This window comes from Lepisosteus platostomus, chromosome 12, assembly GCF_059453375.1.
Source record: "Lepisosteus platostomus isolate fLepPlt1 chromosome 12, fLepPlt1.hap1, whole genome shotgun sequence".
In the NCBI taxonomy this organism is placed as follows: domain Eukaryota; kingdom Metazoa; phylum Chordata; class Actinopteri; order Semionotiformes; family Lepisosteidae; genus Lepisosteus; species Lepisosteus platostomus.
Genome location: NC_142622.1, coordinates 2,664,967 through 2,687,769, shown reverse-complemented (window position 1 = coordinate 2,687,769; position 22,803 = coordinate 2,664,967). Strand labels below are relative to the sequence as shown.

Here is a 22,803-nt window from a genome sequence, read left to right as displayed (position 1 = left end):
TAACCAAGATTTCCTCCCTGTTAAGGCTTCAGGGTTTAAGGACTCGCGTCAATCCTAACATCACACAAAACCTTTTCTTTTCCCTTTCATTTCAAAACTATAATTAAGTTAATTTCTTGACTGTTTCTTCGCTTGTCTTCGACAGTGCAGAAGTAAAACTGTAAAACTTATAACATTCCCAGTAAGTTATAAATGACACAGAGCAGGGAACTGGTGTCTTCCCATCTCGGCACGTTTGATCTTATTTATATCATGTCATTAGTGCTTCCCGCTGAATACCTAGGCTCCACATGGCAATAATTTTGAGCTTTCATCTACCGGGACTCACTTCAGCAGTCAATTAATAGCTGGGAACTACAGTTTAGCTTGCTTTTCAAGCTGGTGTATGATATGCTTAGCTACACAAATTCCCTTATTGCGTGGCAACACAGGTCGAAGTGAATCTTTCTGTCATTTTGTTTATATACAATACCCCCAGTTTTCACCCAAAGCATTTGTCATTGTTAACAATACTCAACTCAATACAAAAAATTCAGACATTTAATCCAAGCTAAGTTGTCTGCTTTACTCTATTTCAAGGAGCTGACACACTAGAACTGTATTTTATCTTAATTTCACTCACTTTTACACAAACCTACATGTACATTTCTGCAACATTACCGTATTGCATTGACTTAAAATTAGGAGATTAATTCTACTAATGGAACAAGTAATAGGTTTATTCCATGCTGAAAAAAAGAAGAAAGAGAACACAACGTTTTGGCCGTGGAGCCTTGGAGCCGTGGAGCCTTCTTCAGGTGTGAAGAAGAAGCCTACGCATGCTGACGCAGCAACCCACCTAATTCTACTCATGTTTGATAAAATTCCAACCTAGCACTGGAAACGTAGCTTTCGGTTTTAAAATCTAAACGAAGGATTTACACAGCTTCTTGCACGTGGGAGTAACAATTATCTGTATCTGTAATCAATGTAATATAGCACTGTCAATATGACCTACCTGCTGATAAGCCTGATATATGGTATCAAATAAGAAGCCCTGTGGCATCTCACTGGCTCTGTATCTGGCCCGGTCCAGAGAATGGTCCAGATAGCTTTCTGGGGTTGTAGCGATCACAGTGGAAACGAGGGGTCTTATAGCTCCTGCGGCCTGGGAAGACACATGCACACAAAAGGGAATCGGAGGTTTACATTTAAGTTGCACACTTTCAGACAATCAGAGAGTCTTCTAAAATTAAGTGAACCCATGAGCGTGCATTTACAGTACTTTGCATTTCCAAACACTTAGTAACATTAAAGAAAATTTGTCTCTCGACACAATGCACCAATGCATCTTTTATAGAGTTCAGAGTTCAAACTGACATTCCTGCATTTTCTCCAGTTGCCTCTATCTGTTTTCTATTCCAGATACATTTTGTTTCATATACATTTTCTCTTTACTGATCACATATACTTTTTCTCCTGATATGTAATATACTGGAACTGAATACACATTTACTTCAAATCAATTAAGACTAAACTGATGTTTAGATGTTTAGTATATTCTTACACTGCTAATTAATATTAATCATTAAATGTACTCCCAGTATGCAACTGAATTATTTAGAATTCCAAATTCCAGTATAATATGTATGATGCATAAATCACTGATTAATGCAGAGGTTTCGTAGCTAGAAAGAATACCAGGTCAGGTTAGTTTACTGATTGAAGCAAGGTTCGCTGAAATAAAACTGAAAGTAAGATAAGCTCTCCACAGAAAATCAGATACACTAAGTGTTCTCTGGATGTCAGGGATACTAAGGACACACTAATGGAAGCCATTTCAAAGGTATTCATTTATGATGAGTCATTTCCAGAATACGCCAGAAGGAAGAACATACAGTACTGTACAAACGTCCTGAATGACTTTTCCAGTTTGAAAGCACCCACTGCTCCTTGCTTGAACCCAGCTAACCACCCCCTTACAAATTACTTCCTTTTCCAAGATAATGACTTCAAACCACTAATGGTTGTTTGAATTCTGATAAGTCTTACTAAGTCTGCCCACTGTCCCAAAGGGGAACTACAGCAATTGCTACAGCACCCACAATGCAATCAGTACTATATTAACTAATTCATTAACAAAGAAACACACATAAGGTCATGCCATTAATTGTTTTATTCACAAACACAGTTACCATTCTACAGAAGGGACAGTACAAGTCAGCCACATTAACGAAGAGTGGTGCATTTGGATGCAGGCAAAATTAAATGGCCAAACAGTTCCGCATTGCAGCAAGATTGCATGATAGCTGATGATATGGAAGTAAGCAAACATTGCTCTGCAACTGCAACACCGCACAGAGTACAAAGCAAAAAATGGGTCCTAACACATGGAACAGTTTTCATGTTTTAATGAAAACTGATTAGCATTTTTTGTCCTTATTAATATACAAATATAAAACAGAACTGATGAAATATGAGAACCAAATTTGACCTTTCAAACTTTCATAAAAAACACCTTGAATTATGCCACTGCCTAAATTCTTGTTGTTTTTGTTTTTCGTAAAGTTACAAAAAAAATACCATTACCAAGTGTTTCCAGAAATTAAAGAAAAGGTTAGTAGTCATACTAGAACTGTCTCTTTCAGTTCCTGCTTTCGCTCCGAGTCTGGCAACAGCTTACAATAATGATGATTAATTTTTCCTCATTCAAGTCCATCAGAATTGTTACCACATGTAAATGCTTGGAAAATGTGTTTACACAAGTCAAAAGACTGTAGTGGCAGGCATTCACAGCGAGAATTTTAAGGACAGGCTTGAAAGCTCTACCTGTCATCTAGTGAATATCCTACAGGTAGAAACGTGCTCATCTATTCAGAATTCTGTACCAATATCTAATTAAGTTATTAATGTAAGGCATTGAATCCCTCTGCCACATAATTACTTTTTCTGTCTCTGAATTGTCTATTCTCAATGTCCACAGTACCTATCTAAACTTAGTGGAGCAGCAGCTTCAAAGAGAGTCTGATTGCAGATAATTATGAGATTAAAATACTTCAGATTTTTTAAGTGAAGTCATGACTGTTTTGGAAAGCAAATGGGGATGAGATTGTAATGCCCTTGCTTCCATTTTGAATAAAACAGAAAAGCCCTACACAGTAAAGTGCTTATAGACTTAGAAGAATTACTTCCTTTCGGATTAAAAGGAAAATTAAATACCATGGAAAACAGAAGAGTCTGTCCTTCTCCTATTCAGCTTTGCTGTCTGTATTTAGTTTGTATGCTCTGGATGAGTACATTCTACATAATGGACCGTGCTCTTTCACCGGTTCTAGAGTTCTCTTTTCAGGAAACAGAAACATCGTCTTCACTCAAACATTGCTTTGCACAAAGAATCACATAACTCCAGCTGAACTGAAATTGGTTTCCTGCGAATCATTTTAAAATTTAGGAATTTTATCCATTTAAAATTTTAAGTGAATACATGTGTTTGTCTCTTACACAACTAATTTGTCACAGCTTTTGATTACTTTTCTAAAAGCAACTTCCCTCAGCACTATTACCCATCTTTATACTCAGGCGAGTCTAATCAAAGTCCGTGTCCTCTCTCCCAAATTCCCGTTTAATTCCCATCCACAAATTCCATGTCCAAACTACATTTAAACCACACAACCCTCTTTGCATGGGATCTATATTTCTTGGAGAAAGCAATGAAGAGTATGGAACCTACCCCATTCTGTTTGGCAGCAGTTGCGATCTTCAGAAGAAACTCTTCTTCCACAAAAGGCCTAACTGCATCGTGAATGATGACAACCTCTGGTCTGGGCAGCTGTGAATCGCATCCATTTTCCACAAACACCTGAAGCCCGTTGAAAATGGATCTGTGTCTAGTTGGTCCACCAGCAACCAACTTTGTTTTCTTGTGACAGTGTTTGTGAATAATGCTCTTCAGCAAATCCAGGTGTTCTGCCGCCACCACAACAATTATATTTTCAATCCAAGGAACTCTGTGTGTGTGGGGGAGAGGGAAAGTGCCAAAAGAAGAAAATAAGCATTTTTTGCTTACTTAACTCAACAATGAATCACATGTTATATCAGGCAACCTGAATTTGTTTTTGTCCTTGTAAAAACAGAAAATGAAAACTCTTGCAATGAAATAAAAATGATTGAAATTAGTCTACTGTACACTGACCTTAGTTTACATCCCAGAAAGTTTTAAATCATTTTTTTACATTATGAAATAAAATAACCTTGTAGAAAAAAAACCAAGGCATTTGTAAATTACCTAGGGTAGGAAGAATATCATTCTGACAACACAAAACTTTTGTTAACGTGTTATTGTCTTTACGATAAATACTTTAATATTTCCTCTTGTGGATCTGTGGCAGTGCAGTAAATTAATCAAGTACTGTCAATTCAACAAGGAAATATATGTGCACTACAGAGATCGACCAGGTTATTTTCATCCTTATTCCGTTTTACTGCTGACTATAACCTTCAAGATAATGGGGGTTGTGCTCCATTACACCGTTTACTGTTAAAACGCAGAAACCCTATTTCTACCTTCATATAATAAAGGAGCAAACGGGGGAAATGAATGTGCTGCAGACGTTTGAGAACAGTCACAATAAATTAAATCAATTAACATTATTCGTGCAAACTTGCAGCCCGTAAAATTAACTTGCAGTGAAACCCAGGAAGTTAAACTACTTTGCTTCAAACGAAAATAAATAAATGCGATTTCCTTTTTTTTTTTGCCGCATTCACGGTGTTTGCAAAGATTACAAGGTAAGCAAAAAAGAAACGTCAGACAAAATGGGAATTGATCAAAATAAATGATTTCAGTACACGCAGTTTTACCTCTCGAAAGCTTGAATTGTGTAGCTTATTAGCGGTCTGTCTAGAAATGTGCAAAACTGTTTTGGGATTGGCAGTCCCATCCTTTCGCCGGAGCCGCCTGCAGGCAGAACCACAGCAACCGGGAAATCAATCCTCTCCCTTCCCAGGCAGCTGGCACTGGATTCGGCTTCGCATGGAGGAAAACCCGGGGACTCAGCAGGCCTGTTGGCTCGTTTTGAGCTGGTTTCCATGGTAAAAATATAAATAAATGGGTAACTCTAAAGGTTATTCTAGTATACGCAGAACAAAATCATTTTTTTCTGAGAATGAATGCTGATATATTGCAATTCAGACGAGTTTTTTAGCACAGCTTTTAACGGCTATTCCCGTTTATGACGGACTGCGGGGAAAAGCTGATAACGCACTGGAGCGCAGGTTTACAGTAAGCCGCTGAGGTTTGAGGAGCGTTTAATGTTTTATTTAATTTGTCTTTGATTTATAAAGATACAGCAGTGTTTTTTTCTAGGAATATACGGTTGGTCTTTAAACAATAAAAATCTCAAGACTTTAATTTTCAATACGATGTCACTGTAGTACGTTACATTTTATATTTATATCAAAGTCGATACATGGGCAAATGGAAAACATTTAAAAACATATTTTCGCGAAATTCACAAACTATTATTTATCCACATAGCCCTTACATTTTTATTTAAATATTTACTACTGGAAAAGAGGCAGCGTTGCATCATTAAATGCAAGAACAAATCTGAAACGAGTTTTATGTTTTGTTAACCCCCAAGTTATTCGGTTCATTGCACGAATAAGCAAGTACCTTCATTGCCTTGCAAAACTATTAATCGTTTCTGATGTCCCTTTTTAGTTGTATTGCAAATAATATCCTGTATACTATTTGTAAGTGAATCAAAACTTGAAACGCTCCAAATAGACACTTTTCACAATGGATGCACTTGGGCGCTAAGTCTACTTAAAAACTGTACATAAAAAAATCAAAACTAAGGTGTTGATTGCAAAAGTACTTACTGTACCCTATTTGCTATGGCAAACCTAATTACTTTCACCTGTCACATAATAAGATCAGTGATCTCTGCCTTATGGTTCACATGATTTCACAATCGAAGTTCACATGATTTAAGGATAAATACACCTGTCTCTGTTAGATTCCTCAGTCAACTGGTGAATTTCAAGCTTAAAATATTCAACAATCAAGACAGAAGACCTTTCAAACCAACTCATAGATAAAGTTGTAGAAAAGCAGATATAAGCAGGAGGGTATGAAAATAATTTTTAAGGTGTATAAAAATTTCAAAGACACCAAATATCTCTTTGAGAATAGTGAAATCAGTCATTAAGAAGTGGAAGATGTACTGTATCATATCCATTAGATACTGTCTGGATCAGGCTGTCCCACCAAACTGAGCAGCTGGGTAAGGAGGAAACTGGTGAGGGAGGCCACTGTGAGCTCTTTAAATGAGCACGTTTAATGCCCAAGGTGGAAGAAAATGTACAGGAGTGAACAATATCATTGCCGTACCACACAGCTGGCTTGTACTGTAGTTTATCTACTGTACAGAAGGAAAAAAACGTCTTGAATCCCTCATGGAGTTTGGAGAAAAGTATGTAAACATGTGACAAAGGTGTTGGTGGTCAGAAGAGACAAAACTGATCAAAGAACAAAGTGTTAAACCTGATGGAAACCCAGCACAGAGCATCACTCTATCGACACCATCCCTAATGTCAGGGTTGGTGGAGTCAAGTCCTTACATTATTGTTCATTAAATCTATCTTTTACAAACTCACAACCCATAGACCAGAGGGGTCTCTATTCCTGGTCCTGGAGAGCCCCAGTCCAGCTATTTTTACAGCTTAATTTACATTACCTGTACAATTAGGATTGTTTGTTTAAGCAATTAATCAATTAAGCAAATAATGTTTCAATTTAGGAAGCACTGGTTTGGACGATACTGTGGATGGACGATACTGTGTTTTTTTTCTAAATGATCTCTAAATTGATCAATTAAACAGGTGGCGTTTTCAGTTAAGTACAATTAAATAGTTCCAGATTATTGATTTGAAAGCTGCTTATAGATCCTGCTGAACTGTGGCTTTCCAGGGTCAAGGATAGAGCCCCCTGATGTAGACAGTAATCTGAAAACCTGTAGAGTTGAGCATATAGACAGTTTGTAATGTTGTTATATCAATAGACTACTAGACCAAAATCAGCTTTATTTCTTTCAATTTCCCTTGTAGCTTCTAGACTGTTTGCTAGTCTGTTGAGGTGATGTTATATGAAGAGCACTGTTGCTAATCTGGCATACTCTGCCAGTTTCGCTAGTTTGCTAGATACAGCAGTCTCTAGATCAATGACATCAGGAAGAACAGTGGTCCCTTTACAACAATTTATCACCTCTTAAGTCCAGTTACAAACACCAGTCTTGAAATGTCTATGGTCCAGTGCCAGTGTTTTTTTTTTTAATCAACAGTGATGTGAAAAAGAAAGTACACTCTCTTAAAATTCTATGGTTTTACATATTAAGACAGATCTGGCCTTCACCTAGTCCTCGCCATGTTTCTTACCCCATGTGACAACACTAACAAATTGTAATTTGTCATTATTAAACACAAAACTCAGCCAACATTCAGAAGCCTTGTGTGAAAAGGTAAGTGCATTGTTACTGCTTCCATATCAGTTAAGAAGTTTATTAGTATCAGGTGCTTCTAAACATGAGCACATGAGTAGTTGATCATCAGGAAGTGCTTCCACCTGTATATAAAATCAGAAACACTAGCAGCTTGTTCTGGAGCATTCAGGTTTGTGGTAACACATCACGCTTAGGTAAAAAAAATATCTGTGATGGTCTCAGAGAGAATTATTGCAGTCTGGGAAGAGCTATAAAGCCAATAGAGAAAGTTCAAGATAGTTGCCAGTCTACCCAGGACTTGGCATCCCAGAAAATACACTCCACGTCCAGACTTGTAGACATTGCAATGAACCCTAAAACTACATCTTGGGATCTACAGGCGTCTGTCAATACAGTAAACATTAGAATTCATTATTCTGACATTAGGTAAAGACTGAACAAGAAGAGCTTTTGGGGAACAGTAGCTAGGAGAAAACCCCTTCTCTCTGACAAGAAATTGTCACATGGCTTAGGTTTTTAAAGCAGCATCTGAATGAACCACAAAACGTTTCAATCAATGTCCTTTATACAGATGAGATCAAAGTGGAATTCCTTGGCCATAACGCAAAACAACATGTTTGGCAAAAACGAAACACTACAACTACCAGACCTTAAGCCCACTGATATGCTTGTTTTGAGACCTAAAGAAAGTTGCCTTCAAACATCACTGATCTGAAGCAGTTTTGGAAGGAGGGGTGGGACAGAATTTCTCTCGGGTGATGTGAGAGACTGATAAACTCTTGCAGGAAACATTCACTTCACATTATTGCTGCTAAGGGGGTTTACTGACCACACTTAATTTTTCACACAAGGCTTTTGAATGCTGGCTGAGTTTTGTGTTTACTAAATAATGACAAAGACAAACTTGTCACGAGATGAGATTTATCTTATAATAATTCCTTACACTTATATACTGTATCACTTTTCTGGACACTCCACTCAAAGCACTTTACAGGTAATGGGGACTCCCCTCCTCCACCACCAGTGTGCAGCTCCACTTGGATGATATGATGGCAGCTATAGTGTGCTAGCATGCTCACCTCACACCAGCTCTCAGTGGGGAGGAGAACAGATTGATGAAGCCAGTTCAGAGATTTGTATGCCACCTTTGATCAACTTCAAAGTTGAAGGCTCTGGAATCAGTCCCAGTTTCAGGTCAGGAGTCTTGGTGTGATTGTTGATCAGAGCTTTGCATTTGAACTTTTATGTTAATAATGGTGTTAAGGCATCTTTTCACCTTCATGACATTGCTCACCTCTTTCCCTTTCTGATGCAAAAAACAAAAGCATGCTCCCTTCTCTTCTCCATTGTAATGCAGTTATTGCTGGTGTATTCAAACCTTCTTAACGTGTTGCAGCGTGTTCAGTACTCGGCTTCTCAGGTCTTAGCTAAAGTAATAATGCATGAGCCTATATCACCAGTTTTAACTTCTTTACATTGTGTGTTTGAGAATAAAAATCAAAATACTGCTACTGACCTTAAGGTTTGGCTGCTGGCCGCATCAGTGAGCTGTCACTTCCTGCACAGTGCACATCCACGTGTTTTTGGTACTGTCCAGACTGTGACCTCCTGTCATTCCCAGCTCTGTGCTCTGAACACTGTGGTTCTCTGAGTCTGTTCTTTTGCTCCAGGTCCCTGGAATGATCTCCCAGCTCACATACAATCTGCAGTCCTCACTTTTAAAAACCCGTCTTAAAACTCTAGCTTCTCTTTTGTGATTCTTGCATCTGATTCTGTTTAATAGTGTCTTAATTTTTCTGTACCTCTCTCTTTTGTTCAATTGTAAAGCACTTTGAGATGATGTTTCATGAAAGGAGCAATATCAAGTAGATTCTTCTTATTAAAGATACATGTGGAATTCCACTAATTGCATGTTTTCTAATAATCTTTCAGAAGGAACTTTTATTAAAAGCATTCAGAAAATCTAAAAATACCATAACGTTCTTTGTTTGTCCATTAGTGCTGCTCCTTGTTCAAAGCACTCCTTAACAGGTTGGTTGATCAAGACCTACCTTTTCTAAATCCATGTTAAATATCGCCTTGAATGCTGTTGCTAGATCCTCTACTTCCACGTTTCTCAATCCTTGGTCTGTGGACTGGCATACATCCATTGAGTAATGTTTACCATTCACTCCCATTACCTTAAGTAACATAAGATAAGATCACTGTATTGGCCATATACAATTTCTTGCATTAGGAATTTGTCTTTTCACATACCCCAGCTTGCTCCCCATGAGACACACAGGCAGAGAGAGAAGCTTGGGGTCAGAGCACAGGGTCAGCCATTTATACAGCACCCCTGGAGCAGCTGGGGTTCAGGGCCTTGCTCAGGGGCCCAACAGAGTAGGATTCCTCTACCAGCTGCAGGATTTGAACTGGCAACCTTCCAGCCACAGGCGCAGATCCTGAGCCACAGAGCCACCGCACCAATCCCCCATTCCCAATTAAACTGTATTCTTGCTGTGGTCTGTTTTTTAATGTACTCCAAGTGGTCCTCAGAGGAGGAGGTCATAAGGAGCCAGTCTCTGGTACAAAAAGGTTGAGAATCACTGCTCTTATAATATTTTTCCACCTTCTGTGGATGACTTCACATTATGAATTTGGAATAGGAAGGGTATTTAGAAAACGGATGGATGAATTTTTTTTTCCTCCCAAATCATATCATACCAGAATTCAGAGTGCACGGTCAGTCCTGTGTAATTTGCAGAGTTGCTGCCATGGGAAACTGCATTGCATGAGAAGATGAAATCATCCTGAATATTTTAAAATGAAATGTGAAATTAGTGACTCCTTGGAGAATTGTTATACAGTAATTATGCATCCACATAATTATGCACAAAGTATGATTTAATATACTGTATACTGCACAGTACATAGAATTGCGTTGTTTTGCATACAATTTACATAACAAAGAAGGACAAATTATGCTTCTCTAATCCCCAGCATGTAAATCAGTCAGTTTTGTTGATGAATGCAATTTTCCTTATGCAGGAGCAATTACTTGCGATTCAGGCTGCAGCAGAGAGTATCCAGAGAGGGATACAGAGTAGCCCAATAATTGACAATGTACAGTATGTTTTTCACGGTATTTATGTTTTATTTTCAACTGGGACACATTGCCTTGACTTTTAGTGTAGAAAAACAAGATTGGTACTTAAGGTGTCTAAATCATCATATGGTCACATGTGGGTAATTAATGATAAACCATTTTAAGATAAAGTATTCTATTTGCATATTGAAGATATAAGATATTTATTTACAAAAATAATCACAACTATTTTAAAATATTTTTGCAATGTTTTAATTTATTTAAACTAACTCATGTTAATAAAACATGTGCGAGATGTATTCAATGTGTAACTGAAAATCCAATGTGAAAAAATCTGCAAGAATTATCAAGGTCAATTTAGAGAAAAAAGCCATATTCTGCTGACCAAGAGTAACTCATCTCATTACTCACCTCCATATCTGTCTACACTCTTACCAACAGCCTACACATGGCGAACAGCTGGCTACTGTATAAGTGAAGAATGTGAATACTGTGCTAAAGATCAGCAGTAGTTTGCGGATGGTCAAGACAGGTCGAGGTCCACCAACATTTCAATGTCTCCTATGACCATAAAGTAACAAGTGCGTCACAATGGCTGTAACATGCTCTGTCATGGTTGAACACAGACTCAATTTTGCTCGTCCTGCAGGCACAGAGCACTGTATTAGCTGAGGTGTTGATTCTGTGGACAAGAAATCGAAGCAGCTGTTACAAAACACGGTATGTAGACTCTTCAGAAAAAAAAGGTTCCAGATGGAGTCTCTCCTTTTCAGTCAAAGTGCATGAACTATTCTCAATGCAGGTAATGTTTACTCAGTCATGAAGGCCTTGCTGGTCAAAGCCAAATGAAATTCCTTTCACAAGGGTTTTCACAATGAACTCCAAAGCAAAGTTCAGCCAGGTCAGCCGGAACACCTCTTCAAATCTACGTACACCTCTTCCTCAGATGGTGATGCCAGATAGGAGCACAGTAAACTGTGGCTGCGATGCTGCCATATTGGAACCAAAATAGTCCTTAAATTGGAAAACGCTGTGACAAATGCTTCAATGCTAAACTTTGAGGGTGGCTCTCAGTGTAATTCCCACCTCCTGTCACAATATGCAGACTTTTTCTGGGATTAAGTAATCGTGGAAAAATTGGGCTTGTGGAAAAGATGGCTCCTTCAGAGAGCTGGCATTCCTCTCAGAGTGGCAACTGTTTGCGTTAATTTTTCTTTAACAGTGGAACGTGAACCAGAGGAGTTAGGTAGATATTAAAGAAAGCGGAAAGTGCATTTAAAGGGAAACTGCAAGGCTATTTTCATATTTTTGGGTTAAAAAAGAATCAGAAATGATAAGTGCATTTCAAACCACAATAACAGTAAAATGTGCAGAGTAACTTGTAAAACCTCTAATTTGCATCACAGAATGAACAGAATTTCCAGGTATGCGCAGCACCATGTTCTACAATTGAGAACGAGGCAACAAAACTTCAGGTGATGTGATGCAGCCTTATTACATTGTAAAGAAGCAGGCTTGTAAATCCATCTTTTTTCATCCAATAGGCTTATTGCTCTCGATTTGGAGACAGTTTTACCAATAAACGCAACTTACTTGTTAACTCTGCCTGCTCTTTTACGTTGGAACATTTCTGCAGTGAAAGCCTGCACAACCTGTACATATTTGTATGTACATCACATCACATTAGTCAGTACAGTGACTACTGAGCAGGAAGGGCTGCATCACGTCACAATTCATGGGAACTCAAATGCGAGTTTTGTGACAACATGGCGATTTACAGTACTTTCACAAAGTTCACGATTTTGTGCTTAACTCAGAATTTGTAAAATGTGTCTATATTGTCAATGAATTTAGTTTGTTCCCAAGATTTAATAATTAGTCTGAGAAACTGGGAATACAGTTCCCCTTCAAAAGTAGGGGTTTCTTTCCTCAAAGGGCTGTGGGAGTCTGGAACAGATTACCCATCCATGCAGCTGAAGACATCATGCATTCCTGGTGTCTTTTGTGAAACTGAGGAATGGGATCCTGGTGTCTTTTGTGAAAATGGGGAATGGGATCCTTGGATCAATTAGCTACTAAAACCAAACAAGTCAGATGGGCAGACTGTCCAGCTCTTGTTCTCAGACTTTATTATGCTCTAGATTACTGCCTATTCCTACTTCATTTATTTACATTTCAGTGTCATTTGCAGTATTTAACAATGATAATGGTGATTTAAAGTAGTAGCTGATTTAAAGTCAGTGTAACAAGCCACCTTATGTTCAGGTACAGCTGCTAAGGTCTCCGTTTGTGCAAAGCTTATGACCATCTTGGCCCGAATATGGTAGTGTGGCAGACTCAATTCACTTTGCCTCTGTCCTGACATCAAATCCCAATGTGCATATTGTGTCTTAGGAATTACATCAAAAGTATCTTCTCAATAGCCACAACAATTATGTTTTGAAGGTGAGGCTGCTATAGTATCAATCATATTTGTAATAGTCTGGTAGAATGTTAAATTGGGTGAAAAGAACATTTGTGCTCAAACCCTCTGTACCCTATACATTTCTGCAAAAGTGTTTATAGGTTTTGGTTTTTAAGATGCTCTCAGCTTTGTGTTTTTCACTTACAGTACATCAAAGGGTCATTCAAACAAGCCTTTAGTTTTTTTTTCTCCTTCGGGTGCTTTTAAAGGCTATTCACACTTCAACGCAACTGTCGTAATCTAAGTAAAGGTGATACTGTACAAAGGGAAAATGTCACTAGTGCTGAAAGTTGCCAAAAAGAGCATTATAGCCTGGAAAAGGTTGGGTTAAAGTGTGGATCAGATTTATAGCCTAGAGTGTATGATACGAAGCGTTAAGAACTAGTTTTCTTTTCTTTTGGTGGCTTGTGCAAGCGGTGGAGACCTTTGACCTCCACAATGTTTTGATAGATTACTATCACCTGAGGAAAGTATTGACACCTTTAATCTGAAGCTGTGTTATTCACATTGGTTATACATGTTTCTCTGTGACATCTTTTCTGATTTTTCATCCTAGTGATTAAAAATAAAGATTCTGGGCCAATGAACTGATCTGACACAAGCCTTGTCAGAATTTACTGGGTATGCCCATTATAGAGGATATCTCTATATAAAGAAAAACACTGTGGTCAACTCCTCCATATAGACAATATATGATATCCCTTGTGTGCAGTGGATTATGTTCAGAGGATGCTCTTTGGGAGTGCCCAGGTATGTGCAAAGTTACGGCTTCATTTTCTTTGTCTGAGGATGTTCCTTACTCTCGGCTAATGCTCTCACTGAACTCCAGTGGGGCCTCTTGCAGTGGTAGAAAGGGAACTGGTGTTCTGCTCTGACTGTGGCTAACAGGTTTTTGGTGCTGTGTTGGGAATCTCTGTATCTTGTTCACTGGTGTCACATGGAAGTTTCAAGGAAGCCATTAAAAAAGTTAAAAAAACTTTTGCAGTTAAAAAAAACAGTGACAGAACTAAAATGTTTTATGATGAAAAACCTGATAACACAGATCCTTCTCTTAAAAAGCATGTCTATCCTTACTGTTTTCTGTACCAGAACTCTTGTCTACCAGGTTAAGATTTCCTGATATTACAGTATGTGCCACATATCTAAAGGGACAGCAGGCCTATGATATACAGTAGCTGAAATGACAACTGTTTTGTTAATCAAGAAGAGGAAAGAAACAAAAGCTAAGCAAATTGAGCACCCTAACCCTAATAATAACTTTAAAAAATTAAAATGTGTTTCATACAAAATGTTAATTTATAGAAATCAATGTAATTCTGCACTAGTGAAAGTAGAAAATGCTTTACAGCCTCTGTTCAGCTGAGATCAGTATGGAAAAGAGTATAAAATCATTGCAAACATCTATTCAAGAGGATCTCAACTGAAACTTTTACGTTGCTGGAAGTAGTCAGGTTAATGTTTTACAGTGATTAATGTACAAAATATACCCACTTTTCGCTTGTGTAGTCTTAATTCTTAATCATGTTAAATGTTTAAATGTGAATACATGAAAATAAAGATTTTCAGTTGAGGATATAGACCCACGATACAGACTACAGACCCAATCATTTCTGTACTGGACTACAGACAGCCTCAGAGAGAGGGGTTGGGTTTCTGATGCTCTGTTTAATACAGGCCACCCAGGAAGTGTTAGAACTGAGTTCATGTAACAGGTGCAGCTCCGCTGTATCCGTGCCTGGAGTGGAGTGTGCACACCGTCCCTCTGTAGACAGCAGACAACTCCACCATCGCACAGACTGAGCCCCCTGTCTCTGCTGCTGCTGAGCTCTGCTCTGTTTTGGCATTTTGGATACACCATGTCACATAACTGCTGATTTCATTCAGACCTTGCACAAAGAATTATCTTTACAAAGTTAAATAATCTTTAAGCCTTTTTGTTTTCAACCCTATTTTCTTCGTTACATTATTTATAGAATCTCTTCTTACACGCAAATATTAATCTTCAATGTGTAAAACACAGCTTTTTTGCTGAGCACAGAAATTAAACAAATCTGTGGCTTTATTTAGATAATCGCTATAATAAAAATTGATAGGAGATCATAACTATGACCACTGCACAGGAAAAATGTGATAGCTCAAGGCAGTTATACTGATGGAATGTCTGCACCTCTCCTAACTCTCAACGAAGAAGTACATTAAACATTAGACATTAAACAAACCTCAGGGTACAGTTTATATCAACGAAGCTGAAACCAGACTGCTACTCCCACAGAAGACAAACTGCAATGCTTTTGTGACACCAGTTCCTTTCCTTTTTGTCAATGTACTTCTGTGCTCAATGGCAAGGCAAGCTCCTACAGAAACAACCTCCTTTGGGACATTGTTTCTTTCTGAAAATCCTCATGTAAATACAGGACATGAAATGCAGTTAGAAAGACCAAGGGTATATATCTGTGGCCTTAATTTACAATTTTTTATCGCTTTCTTTCCTTTAGAAAACTCAGTTTAATTTTCAGTGAGAAAAGGCAAATATTGCTGGGATTGGCACCGACCGAGAACTTAAAGGAAGATAAACAGCAAGACCAATGCATTGCTAAAGAGCAGGAGTTTCATAGAGATTGTGCTTTAAGAATGTTCTTGTCAGAACACTCCGGACTGTAGGGTCAGTGGCTTCAGACCCTGTCTGACATGCTGCTGTTGTGTTCTTGAGAAAAGCACTTCAGTCACATGGCTAGTTAAAGAATCTCTGCCTAAATTGGGTCTCAAAGTCCTCACTGTAAAGGACAACTTGTTTGTCAATTGACTTGCCTGGTGCAATAAAGGGACAAAATCTGTTTGAATATTAAAAAGAGCATGTTCCTAAATTCTCGCAGTTCTTTTAATTTTGTTTTTGCCTTTAGCCTTTTCAGTTGTGAAGCTCAGTTTTTTCATGATTTCCTCTGTGAGGAAACAGCACATCGTGTTTGACAGGAAGTGATGGGAGATGGCTCAGAGCTTTGGTTAGACAATATTTTCTTTAGAAAATAACAGATATGAGGGACTGGTAATGATCGTTTTATTCTTTTTAAATATTGTAGCACTGGTTTGACTAAAAATTCTGTTTAAATTTAGTTATGTCAAGAAATGCTTGATCATCACTAAATTACAAAACTCAGTTGATCATATGGTTGCTCAACACATTTTAGCTCTTACTGTCAATTGTCAATAAGACATTTATGTGCTAGAGTGGAGTATCTTACAGTAGTACTGAAGAGGTAAACCCCAGACACACACGTATTTGTACCAATGTGTTACTAATGTGTCACCACTATGTCATACTCTGGCCATGAATGACTTTTGTAAATCTTACAGTGAAAATGTGTGGTATCACAGAGTGTGAAATGTTTGTAGTGTCCAGTAACTCTTGCAAAACAAGTCTTCTTTAATAGCTATTTTTAAAGCCTCTTGTTTCAGCCTTGAGATGCTCATTGACCTTAACAGATTCATGGTAACTTGGAGATGCACCTTTCTATAATGAACAGTGGCTATAACATAGATATCTTTAGAAAGTGATCTTAGATAATTACTCCTATAGACACAGCAAGAGTATGGGCATTCCTCCTGTCAATAAATTGCTTCTAGCAATTTAAGTAATTACATCATAGCTTTTATTTGCCAATGTAATAGAATACAGAAAAAAGTAATGGGCTAACACAGATCTTGCATCCAGATCTACAGTATCTTTGAGTGGATTGTTGCTCTTCAGTTGAACATGATTACCTGAGAACCTTCAAGAAACATCTAGGTATTTGAATGTATAATCTACTGACAACTACATGAGCAAGATGAATAAAGTAGCCTCCTCTCATCCTATCTTTCTTACGTTCTTGGGTTCTGTTCTCATTGTGATTTGCTACTATTAAATCGTTTTTGTGTGCTTCAGGTAAGCTTGAGATGAGGAGGGAGTTATTTTTAGCGACGCAAAATGTGTTTAAACTCAAAAGCTTATTCTCAAATAGCATTACTTATTGATGCAGGTCTCTTGACATTGTACCCCCTCCAACATACAGCAGTAAAAAGAAAAACAATGAAAAAACACTTTTACTGTACATCACAGAATGTTTAATTTTTTAAAAAATATCACCAGCACTGTTGACTTTGACCTTTGTGCTAAGGGTTACACACAATTTATCTATTATCAAAAGGAAAATTACCAAAGAAATCCAGTGATGCCATCACAATAAAAATATATATTACACTATTTACATAACTACTGTAAATTAAACTTAATTTCAGGAAAGGGAAATATTTTTAAACATATCAACCCATTAAATAATTTTATGAAGCAGAAATGTAATTTCCCTTGTACTGTTTACCTTTTTAATGCATTTTTCTGAAATGACAAATGAGGGACTTTCATTGCCTAATTAAAGGTGTTTTTTTTTCCATTGTTCTAAGCACTAGGTGAATCAGTCATCAGAACATGAAAATTCAGACACTGTTCAAAGATAAAGATGTCTGCTATAAGCATAAGACTGAAATGAAAAACTGAGGTTTTATTGCTCTGTTATTTATAGCTAGGATGACGAGAACATTATATGATAACCCCCAAGCAATGTGGTATACACATCAGAAGTTTGAATGCTTTGTGAGTTAAGTCATTCTGAAGTGGTGATGAAAATCACGGAAATTAAATTAGAAAAAAATATGTTGTTGGGTCCAGACATTTCATTATATTGCGGACGTCTGGCGAAGCCTTATGTTTGCGTGCAAAGAGTTCTTCAATTATATGAACATCTCAAAAACAGTCTTCAGCTTGGAGAATGTTGTGCTGTGCATCCCATGAAGATGCCCCTCCTGCAACCTCATGAGCTGACACAACTGGGGGGGGGGGGGGGGAACTGCAAAATTTTTAAACGAGTGACTCTTGCCAACCCCAGCGTACACACTGTTGTTCAGCTGTCCAAACTAGAGGGTCGCGCAGAGGCCGATGGTACTGTCCGTCCCCATCACGGCCACGGCGGGTCCCGGGTTAGTTTTTGGCCTCCAGTTCGTGCCAGTTGACGCTCTGCGCGCTGGCCTTGCCCTGTCGCTTCTTGCCCCGGTGCTGGTGCGGGGGGTTCGGCCGGGACGCCTCCCCGAACTTGTGGCTGGACTCGTTGTGCTGCCGCGCGTAGCGCTTGCAGCGGCAGGAGGTGACCACCGTGATTTTGTACGTTCTCGTGCTGCCGTCGCGGCACTGCAGCTGGATGCGCTGCGTCCGGGTCTTGTCGTTCACGCAGCGCCACTCCTGCGCGTTGCGCCGGCTCCAGTACTTGCGGCCGGAGCCGCCGCCGCCGCCTATCCAGTTGGGCAGCATCTCGGCCGGCAGGCACTCGCCGGCGCACACAAGTTCCTTCACGGGGTTTATACTGGTGCACTGGCCGTCCGAGATGTATTTTGTGGATCGGAGTTCTCTGCACCCAACCTGACTTTGATCTGTGGGGAGCCAGACAAGAGAGGAAAAAGAAATTAGTCTTATCCGCAGATTAATCACTAAAATCCCCCCCTCCATCTACAGTGCTTTAACATAAACATTCCTTCACAACACGAACTGTAATTCAATTTATCGTTCAGTTAATGTTTTTTGTTTTGCACAGCGTTTTTAGACAGCAGACTCCTGCAGCAGAGTCCCCATGTTTTTGCAGTGTATTTTTGTCACCAGCGGTGCTAAATACGGGTATAACCCTCTTGGTTTTGGCCGAGAAAACTGATGATCACTCAGGCTTTTCTTTCCTCAGGTGGACCCCCAGACAAGTTGAAAACATCAACAAAAAAGTTTTGCTTCAGGCGGAATCTCTTCGCGCTGTAATCCAACCCTCCACTGCTTCACAATGCAGGAGATACACCTCTGAGATCATAAAAGTCCCGTTTCAGTGACAGTTCTTGATTAATGAAAGCACGGCGTTTCTCCTCAAGGTAATCTGCATTCAAAATAAACAGCACTATAATCTGAGATTTCCTGTCCAAGTAAGTGTTCTTTTATTCAATAGGACAGACACACCCACTGCAGCCGAATTCACTTTTACCTTTTCCTCATGCCTGGTTGTCTGCCAAATGGATATGTAACATGAATGGCTTTGCTAAAGTTTACTTCATCTGTTTTCTAATGATATCTGATATTATTAACCCCTCATGGGGTCCCATTATACTGTAGGTAATTGGAATGTCAAAAAACTACCTACACAATACAATGTGCAAACTGTACAGTACAGGACAAGCATTCAAAACAGAATGCAGACTGCGGACATTACCAATACAAGTCTTTGCATTTCAGTCCTCCTGACATACAGTATGCCTGGATAGGACACATCAGTTTCCCCAAGTTTAATTTTAATCAGTGGAGAGGTACAGGTACTTGACTTCGAGATGAGTGTCTATAAATTATGGACCTCGTTCATTTTAAAAGTAAGATACAATATATTTAAAATTATTTATGCCCTATAGCAAAGTACAAGTAAGTCAAGTTCCGAACGCACCGAATAAGAGATAACATGTTTATGATCAAATATAAGATATCGCTGTTCTGATGAGTTTCTCCCTGTTCCCCAGAGCACACCTAAGTTTAAATGGAAAAAAAAGATGAAACCGTTTCCAACAACATCTCTAGCTCCCTGTTTCCAACTGGGAAGGCGGTTGTGGTTCGGATAATTGTAACAGTAACCTGCGAGGACGGTAAATACCCAAATCTGGTTGAAATAATCGTCATCGCCCTTACCGTTTCGATCGGACCCAGTATGTCCCAAGTTTCTGCCACCATTTCTTGCCTGATTTAACGACACGTTGACGGGCTGATCTTGGACAGGGTGAACCACGTGGGTGTACAGAATCTCTGTAGCATCATTCTTGAAAGTCAGATACCCTTTTACTAGGATGCCTGCTAAAAACAGCAGGCGGTACGCAACCGTATTCAGGAGCATGACTGTTTTGCTGCATAAAAAAAAAAAACTTCAGACAGAAAAATCCCGTGAGTGGGTTTTTTTTTTTAAATAAACGACGACCGGCTTCGAAGCTTGCAGAGCGGTACTGCAATACCTTTTTACAGGAGGTTTATATACCCGCCTCTCGCTGTGGCCTGGCAGCTGTTCAGGTGTAGTGTGGACGGCCTCAGTTATGAACATGGGCGTGGACGCTCGCTAAAATCACACCCCTCCCAGGGAAGGAGCGTCTTCTGGTTTTTAAACAGCGGTTCTTTCGCTGTTGTAAGTAATGAGATTCAACATTGTGTTACACTCGTTGGTGCGGATTGGAAAGCTGTAGTGCGTGTAAGGCACCAAATAGAACAGAAAGAGCAGTTTTGCCCTCATTCGCTGTAATGTTTTACAGCAAAGTTTATTCGTTCGAGGGAACATGGTCCCTTCATATCGTTACAGACTAACGCTCGCAAGTTGATCGTGTGACATGTTGACCCGCTGGTCATCATCTCTGAGAAACCTGAGCCAACCAAATTTATTAAATTCACACGAAAGAAATATAGAAAATACAGTAAATTACAGTATTTTTAAATGAACAGAATATGTCCTATTAGTTCATTAGTTCATTTCTAATCCACATTAATATTTGTTTTCCCCCAGGACATTTTGAATATCAATTTATAGCATGCAACCTGCGCCGTCACTCTGTCCTAGACATGCTATGCAATCTATATAAGCATCACGTATTAAATCCTTTTCAGTATATAAGTGAACAATTCAGTACGGAATAATGTAGATAATATCACGACCTTTATTTCCCCCTTTTTGTAGTATTTAGAGTGACTATTCTGCCACACAGTGGACGAAGTTTATATGTTTTTTAAATGCCCAATTCTTAAAGTCTAACCTTTCAGACTAACCTTGCCCAAAGTCTAACCTTACCTTGTAAGGTAAGAAGCTAGAAAGAGGCACAAAATCAGAACGCAAAGAAAGAACACATATTTACCTGCTTTCTGTTCACAAAGAGTTTTAATTGACGTGTTCTCTATTTAGATAGCCGTGCATTTACTTATTAAATAAACTTATTATAAATTAAACGTTCACTGACGTGGTCATATACAACTATTCTGTGATTTAGAAGAAACCTTAAACTCCCGAGCTCTCGCAGTTCACTTATGGGTTCGGGATGTTAACTGCACCTGTATCTCAAATACTCTCAAGATGAAGTGGTGCTTTGCCACATCCTTTAATCCAGGTAAGAAAAGGAAATTTTAGAAGCCACTCATGACGGATGAACCAGAGGGTTTCTCATGTTCAGATTGTCAGGACTCCTGCATGGGGAGAAGGGACGGTGATGTCAGACGATCTTTACATTGAAGATGAAAAATGATGTGCCTGTACGCACCTCATCTGCGCTTGTGACTGTCTCCTTGAGCAATAACGCAGTTCTTTGTACTTCTTTTGTTATGATGGCTAGTATGGAGACTCAGTTTAGAGCAGAGAGAGAGCTGTCCCTAATTCAGACACTCCGGGACACTTGGATATAATTCAGTTTAATTCTGATGAATATCCTTTTCGGATTGCAGTTGTAACTCTCTTCATTACCTCTCTATACCTGGAATAGCTCTGAACAGACAGCTGAATAACTGACCTAGAATCTGTCTCAAAATCTTTGCTCAGTCCATCACATATTTTGTATTATTTTAATTTGCCCAGCAACTATACACTTATGTTTTCTTTTCTCTTTCAAAACAAAAGGTTGATACCTAGCGTGACTTTGTTAAGGGTTTTGTATTACACAAAATATAGTCATGTCTTCCTGCAATTAGCACCCTAAATATAGAGTAAAAAAAGTCATTTTCAAATCCACTGGGAAAAAGAACACAGGCTCTTATTGATTCGGAAGCTCAAACTGACAAGGCCTTCAGGCAACATAATAAAGGGTTTTGTGTCGGCTTAATACTCTCTTGTTGTATATTGACTTGTGACAAGATAATTATTTCACATGGATGAGTGCAGAATACATTATTGTGCTTCAGAAATTCAGTTTTAATGGTAGTAAAGTCATTTTCAGGTGAAGGTCAAAACTTGTACATGGGCTTACTGAACCTTACCTTACTCGGCAGAAAGGAAATCTTTACAGTGGGAAGTTAGGATGCGAACAGTAAAATGATTTGTGTGCTTTGCAGATCAATAAACCATGGCAACCTGAGTAAAATATTCACAAAAATCAACCGTGAAAAGCTAAACCAATGTCTGTACCCAGCAGCTGTTTGGCAAAAGAACAGTAGCTTTCACCTGATACATAATAATTCCCCCAGGAGGGATTTCTAGCCTTCTGTGTCAATAGTCATCTGTCTAGAGGTGGCGGTTATTTCATTGAAAAAATGGTCCTACAGCTCCCAGCTGTGCAAATCAGAGAGTCAGGGCAGCAAACACCAAACATGAATGTTGTTGAACACGCTGTGTTCAGGGAATTTGTGACAGAACAAGGGTCACACAGTTGGCACAGTACCTACCAGTGAAGATCAGTGCTTCACAGCTCTGGGGCCCTGGGGCCAGTTCTGGACCTCAGGTACAGTACCTGTATGTTATGTTCTCTCTGTGTTCATGTGGGCTTGCTCCGGGTGCTCCAGTTTCCTCCCAAAGACATACCGGGAGGTTCATTGGCTTCTGGAAAAACTGGCCCTGGTGTGAGTGTGTGCGTGCCTGTGTCTGTGTGTGCTCGGCGGTGTACTGGTGTCCGGCCCAGGGTGTACCCCACCTGTTGCTTGCCAGGATAGGCTCTGGCTCCCTCGTGCCCCTGAGACAGAAAAAGTGAATGGAAAATGGATGGAT

The 22,803-nt window shown here is 39.1% G+C and overlaps 2 protein-coding genes across 3 annotated transcripts in view; both read right to left on the bottom strand.

Moving 5' to 3' along the window:
- crppa (CDP-L-ribitol pyrophosphorylase A) overlaps positions 1-5,303 on the bottom strand; it is a 53,666-nt gene extending 48,363 nt beyond the window's left edge. The window contains exons 1-3 of one of the 2 annotated variants that reach the window (XM_088600445.1): positions 4,840-5,303; positions 3,710-3,986; positions 998-1,147 (exon numbers count right to left, since the gene is read on the bottom strand). In XM_088600445.1, coding sequence (XP_088456571.1) covers positions 998-1,147; positions 3,710-3,986; positions 4,840-5,069 — 657 coding nt within the window. In that variant the 5' untranslated portion in view covers positions 5,070-5,303. The remainder of the gene's footprint in view (positions 1-997; positions 1,148-3,709; positions 3,987-4,839) is intronic. The other variant, XM_088600444.1, reaches the window with a different exon arrangement.
- An 11,808-nt stretch (positions 5,304-17,111) lies between these two features.
- On the bottom strand, positions 17,112-20,153 carry sostdc1a (sclerostin domain containing 1a). Its single transcript, XM_088600443.1, has 2 exons — positions 19,770-20,153; positions 17,112-18,490 (listed from the first exon to the last, which is right to left on the bottom strand). Exons 1-2 carry the CDS (start codon positions 19,969-19,971, stop codon positions 18,045-18,047), a joined length of 648 nt encoding a protein of 215 aa, XP_088456569.1. The 5' UTR covers positions 19,972-20,153; the 3' UTR covers positions 17,112-18,044.
- Between the last annotated feature and the right edge of the window lie 2,650 nt (positions 20,154-22,803).